This window comes from Sminthopsis crassicaudata, chromosome 3 (assembly GCF_048593235.1).
Source record: "Sminthopsis crassicaudata isolate SCR6 chromosome 3, ASM4859323v1, whole genome shotgun sequence".
Classification (NCBI taxonomy): Eukaryota; Metazoa; Chordata; class Mammalia; order Dasyuromorphia; family Dasyuridae; genus Sminthopsis; species Sminthopsis crassicaudata.
The window spans coordinates 612644144-612665131 of record NC_133619.1 but is presented as its reverse complement, the minus strand read 5'-3'; the positions used below and the strand labels follow the sequence as shown (position 1 = coordinate 612665131).

Genomic DNA, 20988 nt, shown 5'->3' with positions numbered 1-20988 from the left:
GTCTCAGAAATGGAACAGAGGGAACACAGAGCTTGGGAATGACAAGCTTTAGGACAGAGAACTTTACCTATAAAGTAGTTCCTAATGAAGTCAGGGATGGGGAGATGAGAGCAGAGGCTAGTGAGGTGATAAGCAACTTTTCCACATTTGCAAAATGAGAATGTTGATATAAACCAAACTTAACTGGAATATGGAGAAGTCATAATTGATGATCACTATCTAGAAGTTTAATATGAAAAATCAATACCCAAATAAATCAAGGTAGCCTATAAAGCTTAAGAGTGAAAACAGTTCCTTAATGCGGATGTGTGCAAGACACAGATGGCATCTCAGCTTATAGACTTTCAGGACTTAGAATAAGGTCTGATATACAAAGGAACAAACCTCAAAGACTTGCTACAAGGCCATATTAAATATCTGTTCAAACATGTCAATTATGGAGGAAAAATACAAAGCAGATGCATTTTCTGGAAAATCTATCTGTGACATTGGGCACTAAGATGATGGCAGTTCAACCCCAGGGGGTTTAAAACCTGAGATCACTCACAGATGGCACCCGTACGGGAGTTCAATGCTGCAATCACATTCTCCTCAGTAGCCACAACCATTTTCTTCGATCCAGGGGCACATTCTAAGGAGGCAAACTTGAGTTTCCCTATATACTGTTGCCTCCTGAATATGGAGATAGAGGAAAGCAAGAGCTCAGTTAATATTACATAAATTATTTTAAAAGTTAACAGAACAATACAAATGCAAAGTGGTATATTCTTCATTATTGAATTTAGGGATATGATCACTGGCTCCTGAAGAGATTTGTTTCTAAATAAGTTAGAAAGAAACAGTATATGTTCAAGAAGAAAAGAAATTAAAAGTCTCTCTCCAGGCCATTTTATCATTTTTGGGAGGAGAGAAAGAGGTTCTAAGATCCCGTTTAGATCTATGAGAGATGAAGGAAGCATAGTGTAATAGAATGAATACTGAAACGAGGAATATTGAGTCTAATCACTCATTAGCTTATATGAAGAATTGTACATAACCTCATGTCTGAATCTATTTCTATATATATAAAACAGGCATGATTTTTACACCATGATTTTTGTAAAGGAAGTACTTTAGAAATAATAAAGCAATATTATTAACTTATATAATTACTTTATGCCTTTAGCAAAAAAAATTTTAAGGGAATAACTTATAGATAAGATCCCCAAAGTACCACATGAGAATTGACAGAACAGCATTAGGTAAAAATTGATCCTATCTCAGTTAATGAAATGCATCTATTCCATGTATAGAATTGGGTATGCTGGCTAATATTAAAGAAGAGATAAAAGTGTTGTCCTCAACAAGCCTCCAATCTAATAACTCTCCACTTATTGTCACTGAATTCAAAGAGAAAAAAATCCCCCAAAGACCCTCAAGACAGCTTTGATTATATAATTAAAAAAAAAAATTTTTTTGGTTATAAGATGAACAATTATCAATATAAACATTTCAATATAACAAAAATAAAACAAAAAAAAAAAAAAGATAGTAAACTGTGATGTTGAGAGAGAGGTTTTTACAAGCGCACATTAAATTTAACATGGGGGCAATATTTATTGTTTTCTTCTGTGGAGTTTACTGTTTTAGTGATGTTTCTTTGAGGAGGGAAAAAAAAAGGATGTTTCTCTCTCTATCACAACCTTACTCTCTCCTATAAGTAGAAGTCCTCCTTTGTAACAAGAAAGAACAATCAAGCAAAACAAAGGAATCCCCTTTATGAAGTCATCAATAATGGACTGTAGCTTTTACTGTCTTCCCTTTCAGCACACAAAAGATCAGCTGGCTTGACAAAACAAAACTCAAATACTCATCCTATTTCCTAGAGGATGCCCACATTAGTACCCAATTACCATCTCCAACCAGATGACCGCTTCTATACAAAACTCAAGTATCTTATGAGCATATATAAGTATATAAGCCAAGTATCTCATTAAACAGAGTCCCACCAGGGACCTACTGGCTATTTCCTTTGAGGACAAGAATGAAATAAAGGAATGTCAGGGCGAGGGCTGCCAAGTGCCCTGAGACCACAAACTGTAAAGGCCAGGCAAGAATCCTGAAATGTTGGCCAATTGGACTTTGATGACAATACTAATTGGGTCAGCACCTTGCTTGGTTAAATGTAACTGACTATGGATGTAAGCAATAGAAAGGCCACACAATATGGATCTATTTGAAACCCTCATGATAACAGTTTGTATTAGGATTCTTACAAGGTGCTAAATTGGTTGTCTAATTTAGCATGGTACTTAACAATTCTCTAGTTCAGAGTTCACACCTTTCACACCTTTAAGAGAGCATACTTTTTAAGAAGCTCTCACAAGCCCAGGGAGTACCCACCAGCCCACTCTCGGAGGCGGAGTCTGATTCCCACACTCTAGGAGATTCAGAGTCAAGAGAGTCATTCAAAATTCCACTGTTGTGCTGGCTGGAGACACAGACAAAAGCTCTCAGGAACCAGAGAGAGAGAGAGAGAGGCCTCTAAGAAAGCTAGCCGAGCCCCAAGTGAAGGAGACAAGACTTGAAGGAGAAAACAAAGGATCTGGAGATAAGATTTGGAAAGAGACAGTAAAGACTTTAACTCCTGGCTGCCTCCAGAAGCTCCCCAAAAAACCTCCTCCCAGAGAACAATTACGATCTAGACAAATTGAAGATTACAGGTTTGATATAACAAAATGAGTGGCCTGCCTTCCAAAAAATTAATCCGATACACCAGCAGCCAGAAACATTTCAGTGCACATGGTATTGCCCACCAAAGTAGACAAACTACAAGTGTGCATGAAATAGTTTCAAGACATGAATGTTCTTATTATTTGCCAATACTATATCATAACAAAAGTATAAGAAATAGCTTCATCTCTAAATCCACACTGATGGTTGTCTTTAATTCAATTTAATTTCACAGCCATCACAATGGCTCTAGAGACCTTCAATTTGGTAAGCAATCTAACTAACTACTAACTACTACTCTCTCACACTTTCTTTCAGAGCCCCCACCAAACACTGAGCTAGCTCTGGCAATGCATATGTCAAATTCATCATCTATGTGTACATCTCTGCAAAGTATACTGCCACAGAAACTGGAAACTGAGTGGATGCCCATCAGTTGGAGAATGGCTGAATAAGTTATGGTATATGAATGTTATGAAATATTATTGTTCGGTAAGAGATGAACAACCAGCAGAATGATTTCAGAGAAGTCTGGAGAAGCTTATATGAACTGATGCTGAGTGAAGTGAGCAGAACCAGGAGATCATTGTACACAGTAACAACAAAATTACAAGATTATCAATTCTGGTGGGCCTGGCTCTCTTCAACAATGAAATTTTTAAGGACAATACCAAAGGTCTTGTGATGAAAAAAGCCATCTGCATTCAGAGAGAGGACTGTGGGAACTGAGTGTGGATCACAATATAGCATTTTCACTGTTTTTGTGTTTTGCTTGCATTTTGTTTGCTTTCTCATTTTTTTTTCCTTTTGGATCTGATTTTTCTTGTATGCAAGATAATTGTATAAATATGTATATATATATATTGGATTTAACATATATTGGATTACTTGCCATCTAGGGGAAGGGAGTTAGGGAAAGGAGGCAAAAATTTGGAACACAAGGTTTTGCAAGAATCAATGTTGAAAAATTATCCATGCATATATTTTGAAAATAAAAACCTTTAATTAAAAAAAAAAAAAAAAAAGGAAATCTACTGCTAAGAGAAATGAATTTATCCACAGCATTCAATATTTCTCCATTTGCACCAATATCCACATATGGATAGCATTATGTTGGCTGATGGAGTATTGTTGACAGTTAGGCCAAAATTAAGCGGCTAAGAACACACACTTTCTTGCATTTCCATCTCAGAAGCTGCACTGAATGCATAATCAAAATTCCAGATGAGTTAAAAGTAGACATTGAGAAAGTACTTAAATCTGAACAGGGGAAAAAAATAAAGGCACTAAAAATTTCACAATACAAACTCCAGAATTGCTACTAAGATGACAAAAAGTAATGTCACCAAACACAATTAGGAAAGTTGAGGTTAAGAAGATTTTTCTATTATTGTAGATTATGCAATGAAGTGATGGAAATTGCAGCATATCACTATAGGCTGCAAAAAGGTAGCTGCTACTAGATACCTAGAAAGACAGAATCAGGGAGCCAGACACATCTACCAGGAGTTTGCTAATGTTTATAAACTAATAAATGACAAATTCTTCATATTATACAAATGTTAGCCCCAAAACATCATTGAGAATTAGACAAATAAAGTATATGAAAAGTAAAGTAGCATTACAGAAAGAAGTGTTGCCCACAAGTATCCAGACATAACAGTGATCAATAAAAATCTAATATTTTTAAATACCTATTACCTTGAACAAATTAGAAGGAATGAAAAAATTTCAAAATATCACTTTTAACAGTGTGGAAAGAGAATGAGATACAAGTTATCCTGTCATCATATCAGCTATCAAAGGTACTTTCATATCATCATATCAGCTATCAAAGATACTTTCAATGAATCTACAAAAGATAAGTGGATACCCTAATTCTCTTTTTCAATTACCAAAAAAAGGGAGATTTAATCCTCCTGAATGACAGTCTAAAACCATTAAAATAAAATAATAGTAGGTTAGCACCTTGTTCTTAGAACTATTCTAACTGAACCCCAAGAGAAAAGAATAAAATGACTTGTAATAATAGAAATTGACAATTTTAAGGTTTGCAAAGCATTGTATTTTATCTATTTTCTTTTCTTTTTTAATAGTATTTTATTTTTCCAAATACATGTAAAAATAGCTTTCAACATTCAGTTTTGTAAACTTCTCAGTTCCAAATTTTCTCTCCCTCCCTTCCCTACATTCTCCCTCCTCAAGACAGTAAGCAATTTGATGTAAGTTATACATGTGCAATCATTTTGAACATATTAATCATGTTATGAAAGAAAAATCAGAACAAAGGGGAAAATCACAAGAAAGAAAAAGCAAATAAATTTTTTGAAAGGTGAAAACACTACGATTCAATCTGATTTCAGTCTCCATAATTCCCTCTCCAGATACAGATAGCATTTTCCATCCCAAGTCTATTAGAATTGTCTTGAACCAATGTATTGTTGAGAAGAGTTAAGTCTTTCATAGTTAATCATCACATACTATGATGCTAACTATGTACAATGTTCCCCTGGTTCTGCTCACTTCATTCAGCATCAGTTCACGTAAGTCTTTCCAGGCTTTTCTGTAATCAACCTGCTGATTGTTTCTTATAGAACAATAATATTCTGTTACATTTATATGCCATAACTTATTCAGTCATTCCTCAATTAATGGGCATCTACTCAATTTCCAATTCCTTGCCACCACATAAAGAGCTGCTACTAATATCTTTGCATATGTGGGTCCTTTCCCCTTTTTTTATGCTCTCTTTGGGATAAAGATCCAAAAGAGACACTGCAAGATCAAAGGCTATGCAGTTTGATAGCCCTTTGGGCATAGTTCCAAATTGTCTTCCAAAGTGGTTAGATCAACTCCACCAACAATGAATGTGTGTTCCAGTTTTCCCACATTCATCATTATCTTTTCCTGTCACCTTAGTCAATTCAATGTGTCAGGTAGTACCTCAGAATGGCTTTATTTCATTTACTTTCATGATTTCAAATGATCTTCAAAGTTGTTCTAGGAGTTGGTGAGAATTATTTCCATTTTATAGTTAAGGAAACTGAGACTAAGAAAGTTCACTTGGATATTCGCAAACATGTATTGTACCTAGACTATATTGTAACACATGTAAAATGTATGGTATTGCCTGTCGTCGGGGGGAGGGAATAGAGGGAGGGGGGGTAAATTGGAAAAATGAATACAAGGGATAATATTATAAAATATATATATATATATATATATAATAAAAAAAAAATTAAAAGAAAAAAAAAAAAAAAAAAAAAAAAAAAAAAAAAAAAGAAAGTTCACTTGATGGGAAGTGTCAAAGGCAGAACAAAAGTCTCTTTTGCTCCAAGTCCATCACTCTTCTCATTATCCCATTTTTTTATAGGCCTCAATTTCTCTACCTATAAAATAGAGAGAACAATCTTTTCTTGCTAAAAAAAATTTAAAAAATAAATATTCTGTATTTCTGTTCTGAAGTTCTGTATTGAACTTCAATGATATGTTATTTTGGCTTTCTTCCGAGACTTATGTCTTCTCAAGATTAGTAGGTAGTGTTCAGAAGTTGCTATGTCCAAAAAATTCATCTCCTGCAGCCAAAGGATTTCTAGCTTGAAAAGACTTGTCAGGGCTTGCCTGCCCTCCACTGGCACAATGATGAGAACTCAAGGTCACTTCAACACTATGGTAAAGTAATTAAGTAATAACTTTATTATAGAGAGACAGGAAAACATAAGAATCCATCTAAGAGAACGCAAAATTCTTTTTTTTTTTTTAAGACACCAAATACATATGAACATAATGAAATATTTTTAAAATAAACTTTTAAATGCATATTTTTTTTACCTCACTTCCTACTCACTACATGTGTACATTGTTTGCTAACAATTTTTAAAAAAAAATAACATAATTAAAAAAGAGGGAAAAGTTCAGCAAAATTAACTAATGCAGAAAAAAAGTCTGACAGAAGTTGCTAAGTTCCATGGCTTGGCCCTCCAACCTCTACAAAGAAGTGAAGGAAGGAACTGCCTTCTCATCTCTCCTCTTTGCAGCAAATTTGGTTACTACTACTTCTTATCACTTAGTTTCAATCACTGTGTTGTTGTTCCATTTACATTGTTGTGGTAGCTATGCACACATTTTTTTCTGGTTCTGCTGACTTCACTTTGCATGAGTTTAGAAGCCTTCCCATGCTTATTTTGCCTTACTCATCATTTCTTACAACACAATGCTATCCCATCACTGTACATTTGTGTACCATTACTTGGTTAGCCATTCCCCAATCAATGGGCATCTATTTTGTTTCCAGTTCTTCCCTAAAATAATGGATTACTAACTGTTAGTAATAACTCTAAGAGAAATTCTGAGAGACACTGAAAGATACACATTCAAGTGACAATGAAAGGAGAGTCAAAAGAACATACACAATGACCATATCATACAAGAATGTACATGAAAAGGGCACTAAAAGAAACCTAAATTCTGAAGTCACGAGTTATTTTAGTCATGGAGAAACACTACTCAGAAGAGTAGTGACCTATTTAGGAAGAACAGGACTCCTCATTTCTGCTCTGGCTGTACAACTCTGGGACTTCTCTGACTTTTCTTCCATGTTCCCTCTCCACCCCAATTCCTGTTCCATTTCCAGCTTCCTGCGGTATGCCTTCTTCCCCATTATATTTTAAGTTCTTTCATATTTTATATCCCCAGCTCTTAGCATGCTACCTGGCACATAACAGGAGCTTAATAAATCTTTATTGACTATATATACAAAGCAAGACAGGTTCACAGTATAATGTTTCTGTTTAACTATTTTTCTTTATTATAAGAGTAAAATTATGACCAACTGCATCACAACACTACAAACTTAATTAAAGCATAGACCAAGATCATACCCCTACAAGGTTTACATATTAAATAAATGGAAGGCAATGTAGTAATTTCTGAATCAGCTATATGTAATACCACCACTCATTCATAAGTACAAAGTCCAGATGTTATCAAACAAGCGACTGATGCCAAAAAATGGGAAGTAAAGGAAACCACAATGATATAAACCAAGATGATTTCTTAGAGAAGTTTAAGGAACTTCTTTAACTAATTAAAGAAATCACAAGAAGGCCAAAAAGCTGAGAATTTTTTTGGCAAGCATCTATAGATTTGGAATGTTTCCTGTCATTTTACTTGATTGGAATAATTCTTAATCTAGGACCCACGGATTTTTTTTTTAATATTTTTATAAATCTATTCTAACACAATTTGATTCTTTGTAATCTTACACACTTTGCTAAGTACAAACATGTGGGGCAACAATAGTGTAAGATAGAAACTCATTTGCAAAATATTATGAAAGAATATAGCGTGTGAAAGATTTCAAGTAGACTTGCTTCATGAAAGAGGAGAAAAGTAATAGAAAGTAAAATGTTCAGAAAGCTTGGAGAGAAACCCAACAAAGTCAAGAATACCTCAAGATTCTTTAAAAACAAAAGAAAAAGCTCACGTGACTTTTGCGCAAATGTGTTTTACATGACTACATTTGTAAAACCTATTCAAATTGCTTGCCTTCTCAATATGGGGGGAAAGAAAGGAAGGGATAGAATTTAGAATTCAAAAGTTGACTTTGAAAAAGCAGACAGGAAATAAATGAGAAAAAATCAGGGACAGACAGCAACCTTGCAGATAAGGTTGATGATAAGGCAGCAAAGACTAGCAACCTTCATACCTTTTTCATGGTTATACAATTATTTTTGAGAATTATCATTATTATTTTTTTGGAGGGCATTCTTGATGACAATAGGAAAAAGAATAAGGAAGATTTTCACAAGCCATTTTCTACAGCAAACAACATCTTCATTCACATAAATGACTGACAGGTACACAGAACACGAGATCCTGTTGTGTTTACTATTTCTTGATATTAAAAAAAAGCACTGAATTTAGTAGGGATAAAATGCAGCCATAAGGATTGTTTTCTCCATCAGTAAGATGACAAAAGCAAATGCTTCCTAAGGGTTCACGATTGTCATCAAAAATACCCTACATAGTAAAGTCCAAATGGAAAGAGAATGTATCAAGGTCCTCGAGATGCTCCTCTGTAGGTGACCCTCTGTTGAGTTAGATTACCTTTCCCATATTTCCAACACATCACTTCCCTTTATGCACAATATATTCTAACCAAACTACTCTATCTGCCCGATACTCCTTTTCCTGTCTATGCCTCTGCAGATTAGTCCCAATTGTGGAATACAATTCCATTTACTTCTGGCTCTTAGAACATGGGATGTCAGAGCTGGGAGGTCTCTTAGAACCTGGGATGTCAGAGCTGGGAGGGCCCTTGGAACCTGGGAGGTCAGAGCTGGGAGGGCCTTAGAACCCGGGATGTCAGAGCTGGGAGGGCCCTTAGAACCCGGGAGGTCAGAGCTGGGAGGGCCTTAGAACCCAGGAGGTCAGAGCTGGGAGGGCCCTTAGAACCCAGGAGGTCAGAACTGGGAGGGCCCTTAGAACCCAGGAGGTCAGAGCTGGGAGGGCCCTTAGAACCCGGGAGCTCAGAGCTGGGAGGGCCTTTAGAACCGAGGAGGTCAGAGCTGGGAGGGTCCTTAGAACCCGGGAGGTCAGAGCTGGGAGGGCCCTTAGAACCCGGGAGGTTAGAGCTGGGAGGGCCCTTAGAACCCAGGAGGTCAGAGCTGGGAGGGCCCTTATAACCCAGGGTGTCAGAGCTGGGAGGGCCCTTAGAACCCGGGAGGTCAGAGCTGGGAGGGCCCTTAGAACCCAGGAGGTTAGAGCTGGGAGGGCCCTTAGAACCCAGGAGGTCAGAGCTGGGAGGGCCCTTATAACCCAGGGTGACAGAGCTGGGAGGGCCCTTAGAACCCGGGAGGTCAGAGCTGGGAGGGCCCTTATAACCCAGGGTGTCAGAGCTGGGAGGGCCCTTAGAACATGGGAGGTCAGAGCTGGGAGGGCCCTTAGAACCCAGGAGGTTAGAGCTGGGAGGGCCCTTAGAACCCAGGAGGTCAGAGCTGGGAGGGCCCTTAGAACCAGGGAGGTCAGAGCTGGGAGGGCCCTTAGAACCCGGGAGGTCAGAGCTGGGAGGGCCCTTAGAACCCGGGAGGTCAGAGCTGGGAGGGCCCTTAGAACCAGGGAGCTCAGAGCTGGGAGGGCCCTTAGAACCCGGGAGGTCAGAGCTGGGAGGGCCCTTAGAACCCGGGAGGTCAGAGCTGGGAGGGCCCTTAGAACCCGGGAGGTCAGAGCTGGGAGGTCCCTTAGAACCCGGGAGGTCAGAGCTGGGAGGTCCCTTAGAACCCGGGAGGTCAGAGCTGGGAAGGCCCTTAGAACCCGGGAGGTCAGAGCTGGGAGGGCCCTTAGAACCCGGGAGGTCAGAGCTGGGAGGTCCCTTAGAACCCAGGAGGTCAGAGCTGGGAGGGCCCTTAGAACCCGGGAGGTCAGAGCTGGGAGGGCCCTTAGAACATGGAATGTCAGAGCTGGGAGAACCTTAGAACCCAGGAGGTCAGAGCTGAGAGGGCCCTTAGAACCCAGGAGGTCAGAGCTGGGAAGGCCCTTAGAACCCGGGAGGTCAGAGCTGGGAGGGCCCTTAGAACCCGGGATGTCAGAGCTGGGAGGGCCCTTAGAACCCGGGAGGTCAGGACTGGGAGAACCTTAGAACCCGGGATGTCAGAGCTGGGAGGGCCCTTAGAACCCGGGAGGTCAGAGCTGGGAGGGCCCTTAGAACCCAGGAGGTCAGAGCTGGGAGGGCCCTTAGATCATGGAATGTCAGAGCTGGGAGAACCTTAGAACCCAGGAGGTCAGAGCTGGGAGGGCCCTTAGAACCCAGGAGGTCAGAGCTGGGAGGGCCCTTAGAACCCTGGAGGTCAGAGCTGGGAGGGCCCTTAGAACCCGAGAGGTCAGAGCTGGGAGGGCCCTTAGAACCCGGGAGGTCAGAGCTGGGAGGGTCCTTAGAACCCAGGAGGTCAGAGCTGGGAGGGTCCTTAGAACCCAGGAGGTCAGAGCTGGGAGGGCCTTTAGAACCCAGGATGTTGGAGCTGGGAGGGCCCTTAGAACATGGAATGTCAGAGCTGGGAGAACCTTAGAACCCAGGAGGTCAGAGCTGGGAGGGCCCTTAGAACCCAGGAGGTCAGAGCTGGGAGGGCCCTTAGAACCCAGGAGGTCAGTGCTGGGAGGGCCCTTAGAACCCGGGAGGTCAGAGCTGGGAGGGCCCTTAGAACCCAGGAGGTCAGAGCTGGGAGAACCTTAGAACCCAGGAGGTCAGAGCTGAGAGGGCCCTTAGAACCCGGGAGGTCAGAGCTGGGAGGGCCCTTAGAACCCAGGAGGTCAGAGCTGGGAGGGTCCTTAGAACCCAGGAGGTCAGAGCTGGGAGGGCCTTTAGAACCCAGGATGTTGGAGCTGGGAGGGCCCTTAGAACATGGAATGTCAGAGCTGGGAGAACCTTAGAACCCAGGAGGTCAGAGCTGGGAGGGCCCTTAGAACCCAGGAGGTCAGAGCTGGGAGGGCCCTTAGAACCCAGGAGGTCAGTGCTGGGAGGGCCCTTAGAACCCGGGAGGTCAGAGCTGGGAGGGCCCTTAGAACCCAGGAGGTCAGAGCTGGGAGAACCTTAGAACCCAGGAGGTCAGAGCTGAGAGGGCCCTTAGAACCCGGGAGGTCAGAGCTGGGAGGGCCCTTAGAACCCAGGAGGTCAGAGCTGGGAGGGCTCTTAGAACCCAGGATGTCAGGCTGGGAGGGCCCTTAGAACCCAGGATGTCAGAGATGGGAGGGCCCTTAGAACCCAGGGTGTCAGAGCTGGGAGGGCCCTTAGAACCCGGGAGGTCAGAGCTGGGAGGGCCCTTAGAACCCGGGAGGTCAGAGCTGGGAGGGCCCTTAGAACCCGGGAGGTCAGAGCTGGGAGGGCCCTTAGAACCCGGGAGGTCAGAGCTGGGAGGGCCCTTAGAACCCGGGAGGTCAGAGCTGGGAGGGCCCTTAGAACCCGGGAGGTCAGAGCTGGGAGGGCCCTTAGAACCCGGGAGGTCAGAGCTGGGAGGGCCTTTAGAACCCGGGATGTCAGAGCTGGGAGGGCCCTTAGAACCCGGGAGGTCAGGACTGGGAGAACCTTAGAACCCGGGATGTCAGAGCTGGGAGGGCCCTTAGAACCCGGGATGTCAGAGCTGGGAGAGCCCTTAGAACCCAGGAGGTCAGAGCTGGCAGGGCCCCTAGAACCCAGGAGGTCAGAGCTGGCAGGGCCCTTAGAACCCAGGGTGTCAGAGCTGGGAGGGCCTTAGAACCCGGGAGGTCAGAGCTGGGAGGGCCCTTAGAACCCGGGATGTCAGAGCTGGGAGGGCCCTTAGAACCCGGGAGGTCAGGACTGGGAGAACCTTAGAACCCGGGATGTCAGAGCTGGGAGGGCCTTTAGAACCCGGGAGGTCAGAACCAGAGGGAACCTAGAACCACAAACACCGGGGCTAAAAGGGACTGGGATAGGTTGGAACTGGAAAGGAATCATCCTGGATGTCAGAGGTGGGGGACAGGGAGCCCCGGGAACTTCAGAACTGAAAACGTTACAACAGAGCCCGGTTCAGACCCCGCCTGTGCCTCTGTGACCTCGGGCAAATTCCCCGGCTTCTCTGGGTCTCAGTTTCCTCATCTGTACAATGGGCGCCGGCCTGCGGGGCCGCCCTCCAGCTGCAGCTCTAAGCCATGTCCTGCTTCACTCAGCACGAGGGTCACCCCTCCCAAGCCCCACGAGGGCCAACCGCAGGATCCCCAACATCCCGAAAGGGGGGAGATGGGAATGAATGACCAGTTCTGGAACAAGTTCGTGTGGAAGCGAGCTCACTACGGGTCAGTGACTTCTGACCCTCGAGTTATGTGATTCAGATTCCCAGAGAATGGGAACGGAGAGTATCCCCGTAGTAACCTTTGACCCATGCACCTCCGGTTGCCCGGATGGTGACCCCTGACCCCGAGGTTATGCGACCGGGAAGACAAGCTGCGTTCCCCCACTATCTCGCAAGACCCCTCTTGCCTCAGGAGGGGCCTTCACCCTACATACGCACCAATCAAACTTGCCCACTTGGTCCTCGTACACGGCCGTCGCCGAGGCCAGAAGCGCGGCCCAGAGCCAGAGCCGGGCGGCAAGTGCCGCCGCCATGATGGAGAAACCGGCTGAGGGTCCGGCCCGCCGCCGGCCCGGCATGCACAGCGCTTCCGGCCCTGCAGGTTCAGCCAGGAGGAAGGCGCAGGCGCGAACGCCGGAAGTGGGCGCGGAGGCGGGGCGACCGAGCACGCTACTGTGCGAGGTCACGGAAGTGCCGGGAGCCGGAATCAGGCACTAGACTTAGGCACCCTGGACCGCCCGCATCCCAAGAGCCCTCGCGGTTCCGAGGTCCTCGCAAGCGTAGCCGGGAGGGCGCACGTGTGGGAGCACCATGCCTAAGTCCAAACGCGACAAGAAGGGTGAGCTGTGAGGGCCGCTGGCCGGAGCTGGGGGCGGGGGGCGGTCTCTCTGGGGAGCCCGAGACCCCCCCATCCCATCCCGAGCAGGGATTGCGTACTGCACCTGGGGAAACTGAGGCTGGGGAGGAGCAGGGTCTCTCTCTGCCAACATCGCGTTCGTTCCTCCTCTACCGAGGAAAACGGGGGGAGAGGAGATGGAGAGGGTCAGCACTTGTCCCGAATCACAGGTCGGCGCCCGTCGGTGCTGGGACCCGGCGTGTGGGTCCGCGGTTAGGGCTTGGGAGCGCCTTGACATGGCGCTTACCGTGTGCAGGGCCCTGGGCTGAGCGCCTTCCAGGGATCCCTGGGTAAGACTTATGCTGCTTACAAATGGGGAAACTGAGGCAAGCCATCATCTGCCCCGTGCCAGGGACGCGATCCCCGGCCCGCCGCGGCGCCCGGCTCTGGACACACCGGACCGTGTCCAGAGGCTGTTCTTGCCCGTGAGCCTTTATTCATCACCTGCTGTGTACCCGCCTGCATTAAGTCGGCCCCTGCCTGGGTTCAGGGTCCGAGTTCCAGTCCAGCCCATCCGAGGCCCGTTTCTTTGCTGCATGAAGGCATCGGCCACGGTTTGGCAGCCTGCTTTAGGCCCAGGGACAGCGGGTCTGCGAGCTCCAGGCCCCCTGTCCGACCCATAGCACCCTGGTCCTTCCCCAGCCCTAAAGCCTCTCTAAGCTGCTCTCTCCTCCGCAGTGTCCCTGACGAAGACCGCCAAGAAGGGCCTAGAACTCAAGCAGAACCTGATAGGGGAGGTAAGAGCCGGCAGGGCAGCGGGAGGGGAGGGGTAAGAACTAGGCTCCTCAGGGCTGGGGCCGCCCACAGGATGTCTTGGTGCCGTGAGGAAAGGTTCCACAGGGTAGGGGTCAGGAGCTGTGAGCCGGGTCCTCTGGCCAGAGGGATCAGCAGGCCTGAGGGGAGACCACCTCAGTCTCCTGGGCTCTCTAGCCAGCATAGAAACAATGTCTGTTTACATTTATTCTGAGCCAGGTGGGGTCAGAGTCTGAGCCAAAGGGAGGGGGAGGGGCCAGTCAGGGCCAGGGAAAGAGCCTGGAGGCCTTGGTCTGGAAGCAGCTGGAGTTCACTCTTTAAAAAAAGCTGAGGATTCTGTGGGAAAGAAAAATTTTCAGGTGTGCGGCCTATGTGTGCAAGGTTTTTTTTTTGGGGGGGGGGTGTCAGGCTCTGTTTCAGGGACTAGAGTCAACAAAAGACCTGACACAGGATTTAATGGAAGCAAGAGAACAGGGGACTGTGACTCAGGTTGTAAACCCAGGGAATAGAAACCTCTGTAGAAATAGGGATTCAGGTCTAGACAGCAGGGCCAGTAACAAGTCCCAGCCTTATTTTTTCCTAAAACATTGACTAATTAATTTCCACAAGTGTTTATTACGTGCTGCAGTGTTGCAGGATACTGTTACCAGCAGTGCTGGCCCCAGCCCTCGCGTAGGGAGCAGAGAGCTATGTACACATTGTCACAGGCTCAGATGTTATGGGGGGACTAAGTTGCCTAACACCGTGCCCCTCGAATTTCCTCACAGCTTCGAAAATGTGTGGACACGTACAAATACATTTTCATCTTCTCTGTGGCAAACATGAGGAACAGCAAGTTGAAGGACATCAGGAATGCATGGAAGCACAGCAGGTAAGGAGGGAGCTAGGGGAGGGGGAGGGTTGCTCCTCCTTTTTGTTTGTTTTTGAAACAGTATTTTATTTTTCCAAATACATGCAAAGATAGCTTTCACCATTCACCTTTGCAAAACCTATGTTCCAAATTTTTCTCCTTGCTCTTCAAGATAGCAAACAATCTGATATAGGTTAAGCATGTGCAATTCTTTTAAACATATTTCCATATTCATCATGCTGTGCAAGAAAAGTCAGATCAAAAGGAGAAAAAACACAAATAACAAAAAGAGGGTGAAAGTACCATGCTCTGATCCACATTCAGTCTCCATAGTTCTCTGGATTCAGGTGGCTTTTTTCCACCCTAAGTCTCTTAGAATTGGCCTAAATCACATCACTATTAAAAGGAGCCGAGTCTAAACATAATCTTCTTGTTGCTGTGTACAATGTTCTTTTGGTTCTGCTTGCTTCACTCAGCATCAAGTAAATGTAAGTCTTTTCAGACTTTTTTGAAATCACTCTATTCATCATTTCTTAAACAATAATTTCCCATTGCTTTCATATACCATAACTTATTTAGCCTTTCCCCATTTGAAGGGCATCGCCTCAATTTCCGATTCTTTGCCACTACAAAAAGAGCTGCTAGAAACATTCTTGCACATGTGGGTCCTTTTCCCTCTATGATCTCTTTGGGATACAGGCCCAGTAAAAACACTGCTGGATCACAGGGTAAGCACAGTTTGATAACTTTTGGGGCATAGTTCCAAATTGCTCTCCAGAATGATTGGATCCATTCACAACTCCACCAACAGTGTATTAGTGTTTTCGTTTTCCCACCTCTCTGCCAATATTCATCTTTATCTTTTCCTGTCATTTTAGCCAATCTGAGAGGTGTGTAGTGGTACCTCAGAGTTGTCTTAATTTGCATTTCTCTAAAGAGTAATTTAGAGTATTTTTTCATATGACAAGAAATGGCTGGCCTTCTGTTCTGAGTTCCCAGTTCCCTTCTCTGGTAAACACTGCAGTTCTTGCTGATCTTGGGCATTGCCAGCATATATGTCTTCATCTCCAGGAATTGCAAATCTCTGTTCCTCAAAAATATTCTATCTCATATTATACTTTCCTTCTCATTGAACTGACTTTTATTAAATGCTTATTACATGCTGGATACTAGTGATTGAAAGATGGAAAATGACATATTCTGAGCTCCAAAAGAGCTCACAGGCTAAATATGATAGCAGAGAGAATATGATGGGACATAGGAAAGCTACAGCTGACATTTACATAAAAATTCTGTGAGTTAAAAAATGCCTTAAAGATTTAGGAACCAAAGCCTAGAAATAAGGGACGTGGTCATGGTCGCACAGCTAGTGGTAGAACAGTTTACACTTGAATCCTGGTGTCCTAAAATCTATTCTCTTTAGAATAAATTCATATGTTTTTAAAAGTTTTATAATCTGTCTCTTCCACCACCTTCTTCCCTTTGATCAATTTTTTGGGTTTATTCCCTCCCTTCCCCCAAGCAATTGAGGTTAAGTGACTTGCCCAGTATTAAGTGCCTGAGGCTGGATTTGAACTCAGGTCCTCCTGACACCTCAGCAGTTGGTGCTCTCATCTTATTTAGCCATTCCCCAATTGAAGAGCATCACCTCAATTTCCAATTCTTTGCCACTACAAAAAGAGCTGCTAGAAACATTTATGCACATGTGGATCCTTTTCCCTCTATGATCTCTTTGGGATACAGGCCCTATCTGTCCCTTTCTTAAATAAGTAATAAAATAAGTCAACAAAACGTTCCTATATTGGTCATATCCAAAAATATCCATCTCTCTTTTTAAGTTCACTTCCTCCTTGGCAGGAGTAACACGTTTCCTCCTCCATCTTTTGGTCTTCTGATTTATCATTGCTTTGATCAGAGCTCTAAAAGAGTTGCTATTCATGTTTTTGTACATACAGGTCCTTGACCTCTTTTTTTCCTTTTGGGGAATAGTCCAAGTCAATCACTCCAGGCCCACTATGTGCAGATGCTGTGCTAAGCACTAGGAATACAAAGAAAGATAAAAGACAGTCCCTGTTCTTAAGGGCCAAGTCATGATATAATTAGGTCAGAGATGTGTTTTGTTTAGGAGCTCTTTGGGCATCGTTCCCAGTCCTGCCAGCAGAGGCAGCCCAGTCACAGTTGCATCTACAGGGCATTGGTGTACCCATTTTCCTGCGGCCCCTTCAGCATTCATTTGTTATCCTTGTTGTTACTCTTCTTTGTTGCCCTGATGGATGAGAACTGGAACCTCAGCATTGCTTTGATATTTGTGATAGTGCTAATAGCTTGGATTTTTATCTATCAAAAATACTGCCTGCTCCTGTCATAATATTATACAAAATGTCATACAAATATTATACAAAAGTCCTTTCCATCTTGATTTGACCAACAGCAGGATTAGAAGAGAAAGTGCTGGATGCAAATTCTAGTCCCACATCTTACCTGAGCTCTGTGACCCTGGGCCAGTAACTTAACCTCTATGGTTCACCGTCATTTTAAAATGAGACTAATACTATCTGCAGCATCCCCCTCCAGGGTTGTTGTGAAGTTTTCATGCCCTTTTCAGGTCCAGGGGTTCCACCTTCCCAGCCTAGCCATCGGGCAAGCAGCTCAATAATGACAGGAGTGATTTCCATTTCTGTCGTGCCTTGAGGCTCACAGAGTACTTTCCTCCCAGGCCAGTCAGATCAAGGACTATTATCATTTTAAAACTGGAAATGGAGGGGAAGGGATCTGCTTACAGGCATTAATTAGTGAGGAGGCGCCGAGCCAGCACTGAGATTCCTGGTGCTTGGGTCCATAAACACCTTGCAGAATTTCCCTGGAAAGTAGAGAAAGAACCCAGGAAAGATCATTTCCACCTGATAATTTCCTTGTCTTTCTCTGCAGGATATTCTTTGGCAAGAACAAAGTCATGATGGTAGCTTTGGGTCGAGGTCCTGCTGATGAATATAAGGACAACCTGCACCAGGTGGGCCCTTGCTCTATATCCTGGGGGGAGGGGGAGATCCCATTCTACTGGTCTAAGACAGGGCCCCCCTAGCCAGTTACATGTACCCTGCTATGAGCATGAAATGTGTATGAGCAGGACAGAGGGAGCCTGGCTTCTTGGAGCTCTAGAGCTTCCAGAGCTTGGGTGCTGAGCACCTGGGAGACCCTGCCCTCTCCCTACCATTGCCCCTACATCCACAAAACATTTTGGTCTCACTCCTCCTCCCCAAGTGGTTCACCACTTTCTCTACCAGAGCCATTTTGTTCCTCTTCTCTGAGGAACAACAGAATAAAAGTTGGGGAGGGAGCAGCTCACCTAGTCATGACTTGTTTTGCTGCATTACGAGCCCTCCTTTGACAGTGTCTCTGGTAAGACCCTAAACCTCAACTCTTTAAAAGCCAGGCTTTTTAATCTACAAAATAAGTGCATGGGATTACAAAGGAAACTACTTAAATAGAGTTATCAAAATAGGGTTGGCTGGCCTTTTAAAAACAAGTTTAGAGATGCCAGGTTAAGGGCCCCGGTTCTAAGGGAGTGACTTCCCTAATTTGCAGGTAGGGTAGAAGAAATGTGTCCCCCACAGAGAAGACCGGCCTCGGGCAGGACTGGGGAGAGCAGCTGCCCATCCTTGATCCTCTCCCTCTGACTTGATCTTCTTCTGTCCCCTGCCCCTTCTGGACCACCCCCAACTCAACCTAATCTATAATGACCCTTGTGAGCATGAAAGTAACAAAAAGGCCTTGGCTGGTGCGGGAGATACGGGTTTTGGTCCTGGCGGCTCAGTGGGCAGCGTCCCAGAGTTGCCCGGCAATGACAGGGGTTGCCTTGTGGGGAAGTTCAAGCAGTGGCTGGAACTCCAGGACTGGGGCTGGGAGTTCCACACCTCGACGCATCTGCAGCTCCCCTGGGCCCTGGTGACATGAGGTTGTTTGTTTGTTTCCCAAAGGTCAGCAAGAAACTGAGGGGTGAAGTCGGCCTCTTATTCACCAACAGAACAAAGAAGGAAGTGAATGAGTGAGTGCTGAGACTGGGAGGGTTTGTGACTGAGGGGAGAAGCAGACCCGGCCCCTGGAGGCCAGCCCAGGAGAGCTGCTGGGACAGGCTGGGAGGGTCTCTAGGCTCCCTACTCTTCTTCACCTTTAGTGCTCTGGAGCCTTTGGGCCCAGGGCTCAGTTCTGGTACAACTGAAAAAGTTGTGATGTCACAGGCTGGGCCCAGGCCAGGCCTCTGCACCCAGAGCAAGTCCTACTAGGTAGGGAGGACGGTCCTGAGCTCCGATCACAGGCTCTGGAGGAGCACACAGGCCCAGGTAGACGAGCAGCCAGCATCTACATGAGGCTTCCTGGGGGCCGGGTAGGCGAAGGACACTGCTGCTAGCAAGGCTGAGGGGCTTCCTGAGCCTCCCACCATCTCAGCTGCCTAGTTCATTTATTAACCAGTGCCTAGGTACACCAAGGTCAGGGACCTGGGCCCAGGATCCTCCTAGCCTGGTCCCCACATATTACTGGGCCTGCACAGGTCCTGTGTGAGCATGTTGGGCATGGATCCTACCTCCTTCTGCCTGTGGGACTTGGGCCTCTAAAATGAGCAGGTGAGGAGGCTGGCTACTGCTGTGCCTTTGGGCTTGGGGGTCCAGAGCAATGGCCTCTGGCTTACATGAGCCATTGGACAAGAGCTGTGGCAGTGACTCCCTTCCTTCCTTGCACCCCCCAGGTGGTTCAGTAAATACACTGAGATGGATTACGCGCGGGCAGGTAACAAAGCCACCTTCACCGTCAGCCTGGATGCAGGGCCCCTAGAGCAGTTCCCCCACTCGATGGAGCCCCAGCTGAGGCAGCTCGGCCTCCCCACTGCCCTCAAGAAAGGTAAAGGAAGCGTGGCTTGGGTTGGCTTGGAAACCCGGCCCAGGCTTCCCCCCCCTTAGAGGTGGTGGGCTGTGGGGTGTGTGAGAGCATATGCACTGTTAGGCATGGTGGGTAGGGGTCGCGTGTGACTCTTGAGGTTCTGACTCAAGACTCCTCATGAAGAGCCCAGGGCCAGCGGGGGCCGTGGTGGATGGGATCCCCTGTGGGCCTGCCTCAGCCCAACCCTCTCCACAGGTGTGGTGACCCTGCTCTCTGACTACCAAGTGTGCAAGGAGGGCGACGTGCTGACCCCCGAGCAGGCCCGAGTCCTGGTGAGTGAGGGGGGCTGGGAGTGGCAGCTGAGACCCTTGTGCCTCAGCTTTTCTGCCCCTAACCTTCCCCACCCCTGTGCTCTCTGCAGAAGCTGTTTGGGTTCGAAATGGCCGAGTTCAGAGTTAACATCAAATACCTGTGGCAGGCTGAGTCAGGCAAGTTTGAGCACCTAGGGGAGGATGCAGAGGAAGATGACGATGACATCAGCTCCTCAAAGGAATCGGAGGACTCCGACGATGACTGACCGGTGGGCTCAGTCTGGAGTCCCCAGGTCGGGCCAGGCTGCCTCCCATTGCTAAGGGAGTAGAGATTCATTCTGCAGGACTCTCAGGAGGGAGAGAGGCGCAGTGCCCTCAGGACTGTACTTTTATATGGAATAAAGCCTTGTCCATGGACTGGGCGCCCCTGGGCTCTTCCTGGAGGCAAAGGGAAAGGGCTGGCTCCCTGCTGCCCCTTCTCTCTGGTCCTCAGCCCAAACCCCACAAGCCCTGGAGGTCTCCAGCCTGGTGTTTCCCAGCTCCACTCCCTCCCCTCCTCCCAGATGTCGGGGACAGAAAGTGTCAGGGGGGAGATGCAGCCCCTGGCACTTGCTGAGCTTCATGCCCCCATGCAGTAGGCCAGATGCACACAGAGGCCCTGCCAGCTGGGGTTAGTAAGCCGGCGACCTACAGTCACTCAGAAGATGGAGTAGATAATGGCCAACTGTAGGAAGCCCTCGTGTCCCAGGCATGGGCTGAGGACATAGAAGGCGGCCAAAGAGCTGTGGGGGAGAAGCCCCTGCGTTGAAAATTTCCTGGTTGGCTCCCCAAGTTGGAAGCTGTGCTTTGGTTTCTTGCGCCCAACAAGACAGGTTCTGCCAATCCCGAGCTTGACTCAGGACTCACAAACTTCTCTTTGGACAGGGGGAGGTTTCTGGCACTTAGAGGGACATGTGTGTAAGACCATTAAACAGTTTTCTGTGCGCAAACAGCCCCAGAAGTGTTCTG

General features: G+C 46.1%; 2 protein-coding genes across 2 annotated transcripts in view; one reads left to right on the top strand and one right to left on the bottom strand.

The window, feature by feature from the left end:
- EMC1 (ER membrane protein complex subunit 1) overlaps positions 1-12900 on the bottom strand; it is a 33879-nt gene extending 20979 nt beyond the window's left edge. The window contains exons 1-2 of the mRNA XM_074306078.1: positions 12735-12900; positions 548-672 (exon numbers count right to left, since the gene is read on the bottom strand). Coding sequence (XP_074162179.1) covers positions 548-672; positions 12735-12874 — 265 coding nt within the window. The 5' untranslated portion in view covers positions 12875-12900. The remainder of the gene's footprint in view (positions 1-547; positions 673-12734) is intronic.
- A 31-nt stretch (positions 12901-12931) lies between these two features.
- MRTO4 (MRT4 homolog, ribosome maturation factor) lies at positions 12932-20969 on the top strand. The gene is made up of 8 exons (XM_074306080.1): positions 12932-13134; positions 13870-13928; positions 14712-14815; positions 17723-17804; positions 18772-18839; positions 19539-19690; positions 19925-20001; positions 20091-20969. The coding sequence occupies exons 1-8, from the start codon at positions 13107-13109 to the stop codon at positions 20244-20246; spliced, it is 726 nt and encodes a 241-aa protein (XP_074162181.1). The 5' UTR covers positions 12932-13106; the 3' UTR covers positions 20247-20969.
- The last annotated feature ends 19 nt before the right edge of the window (positions 20970-20988 follow it).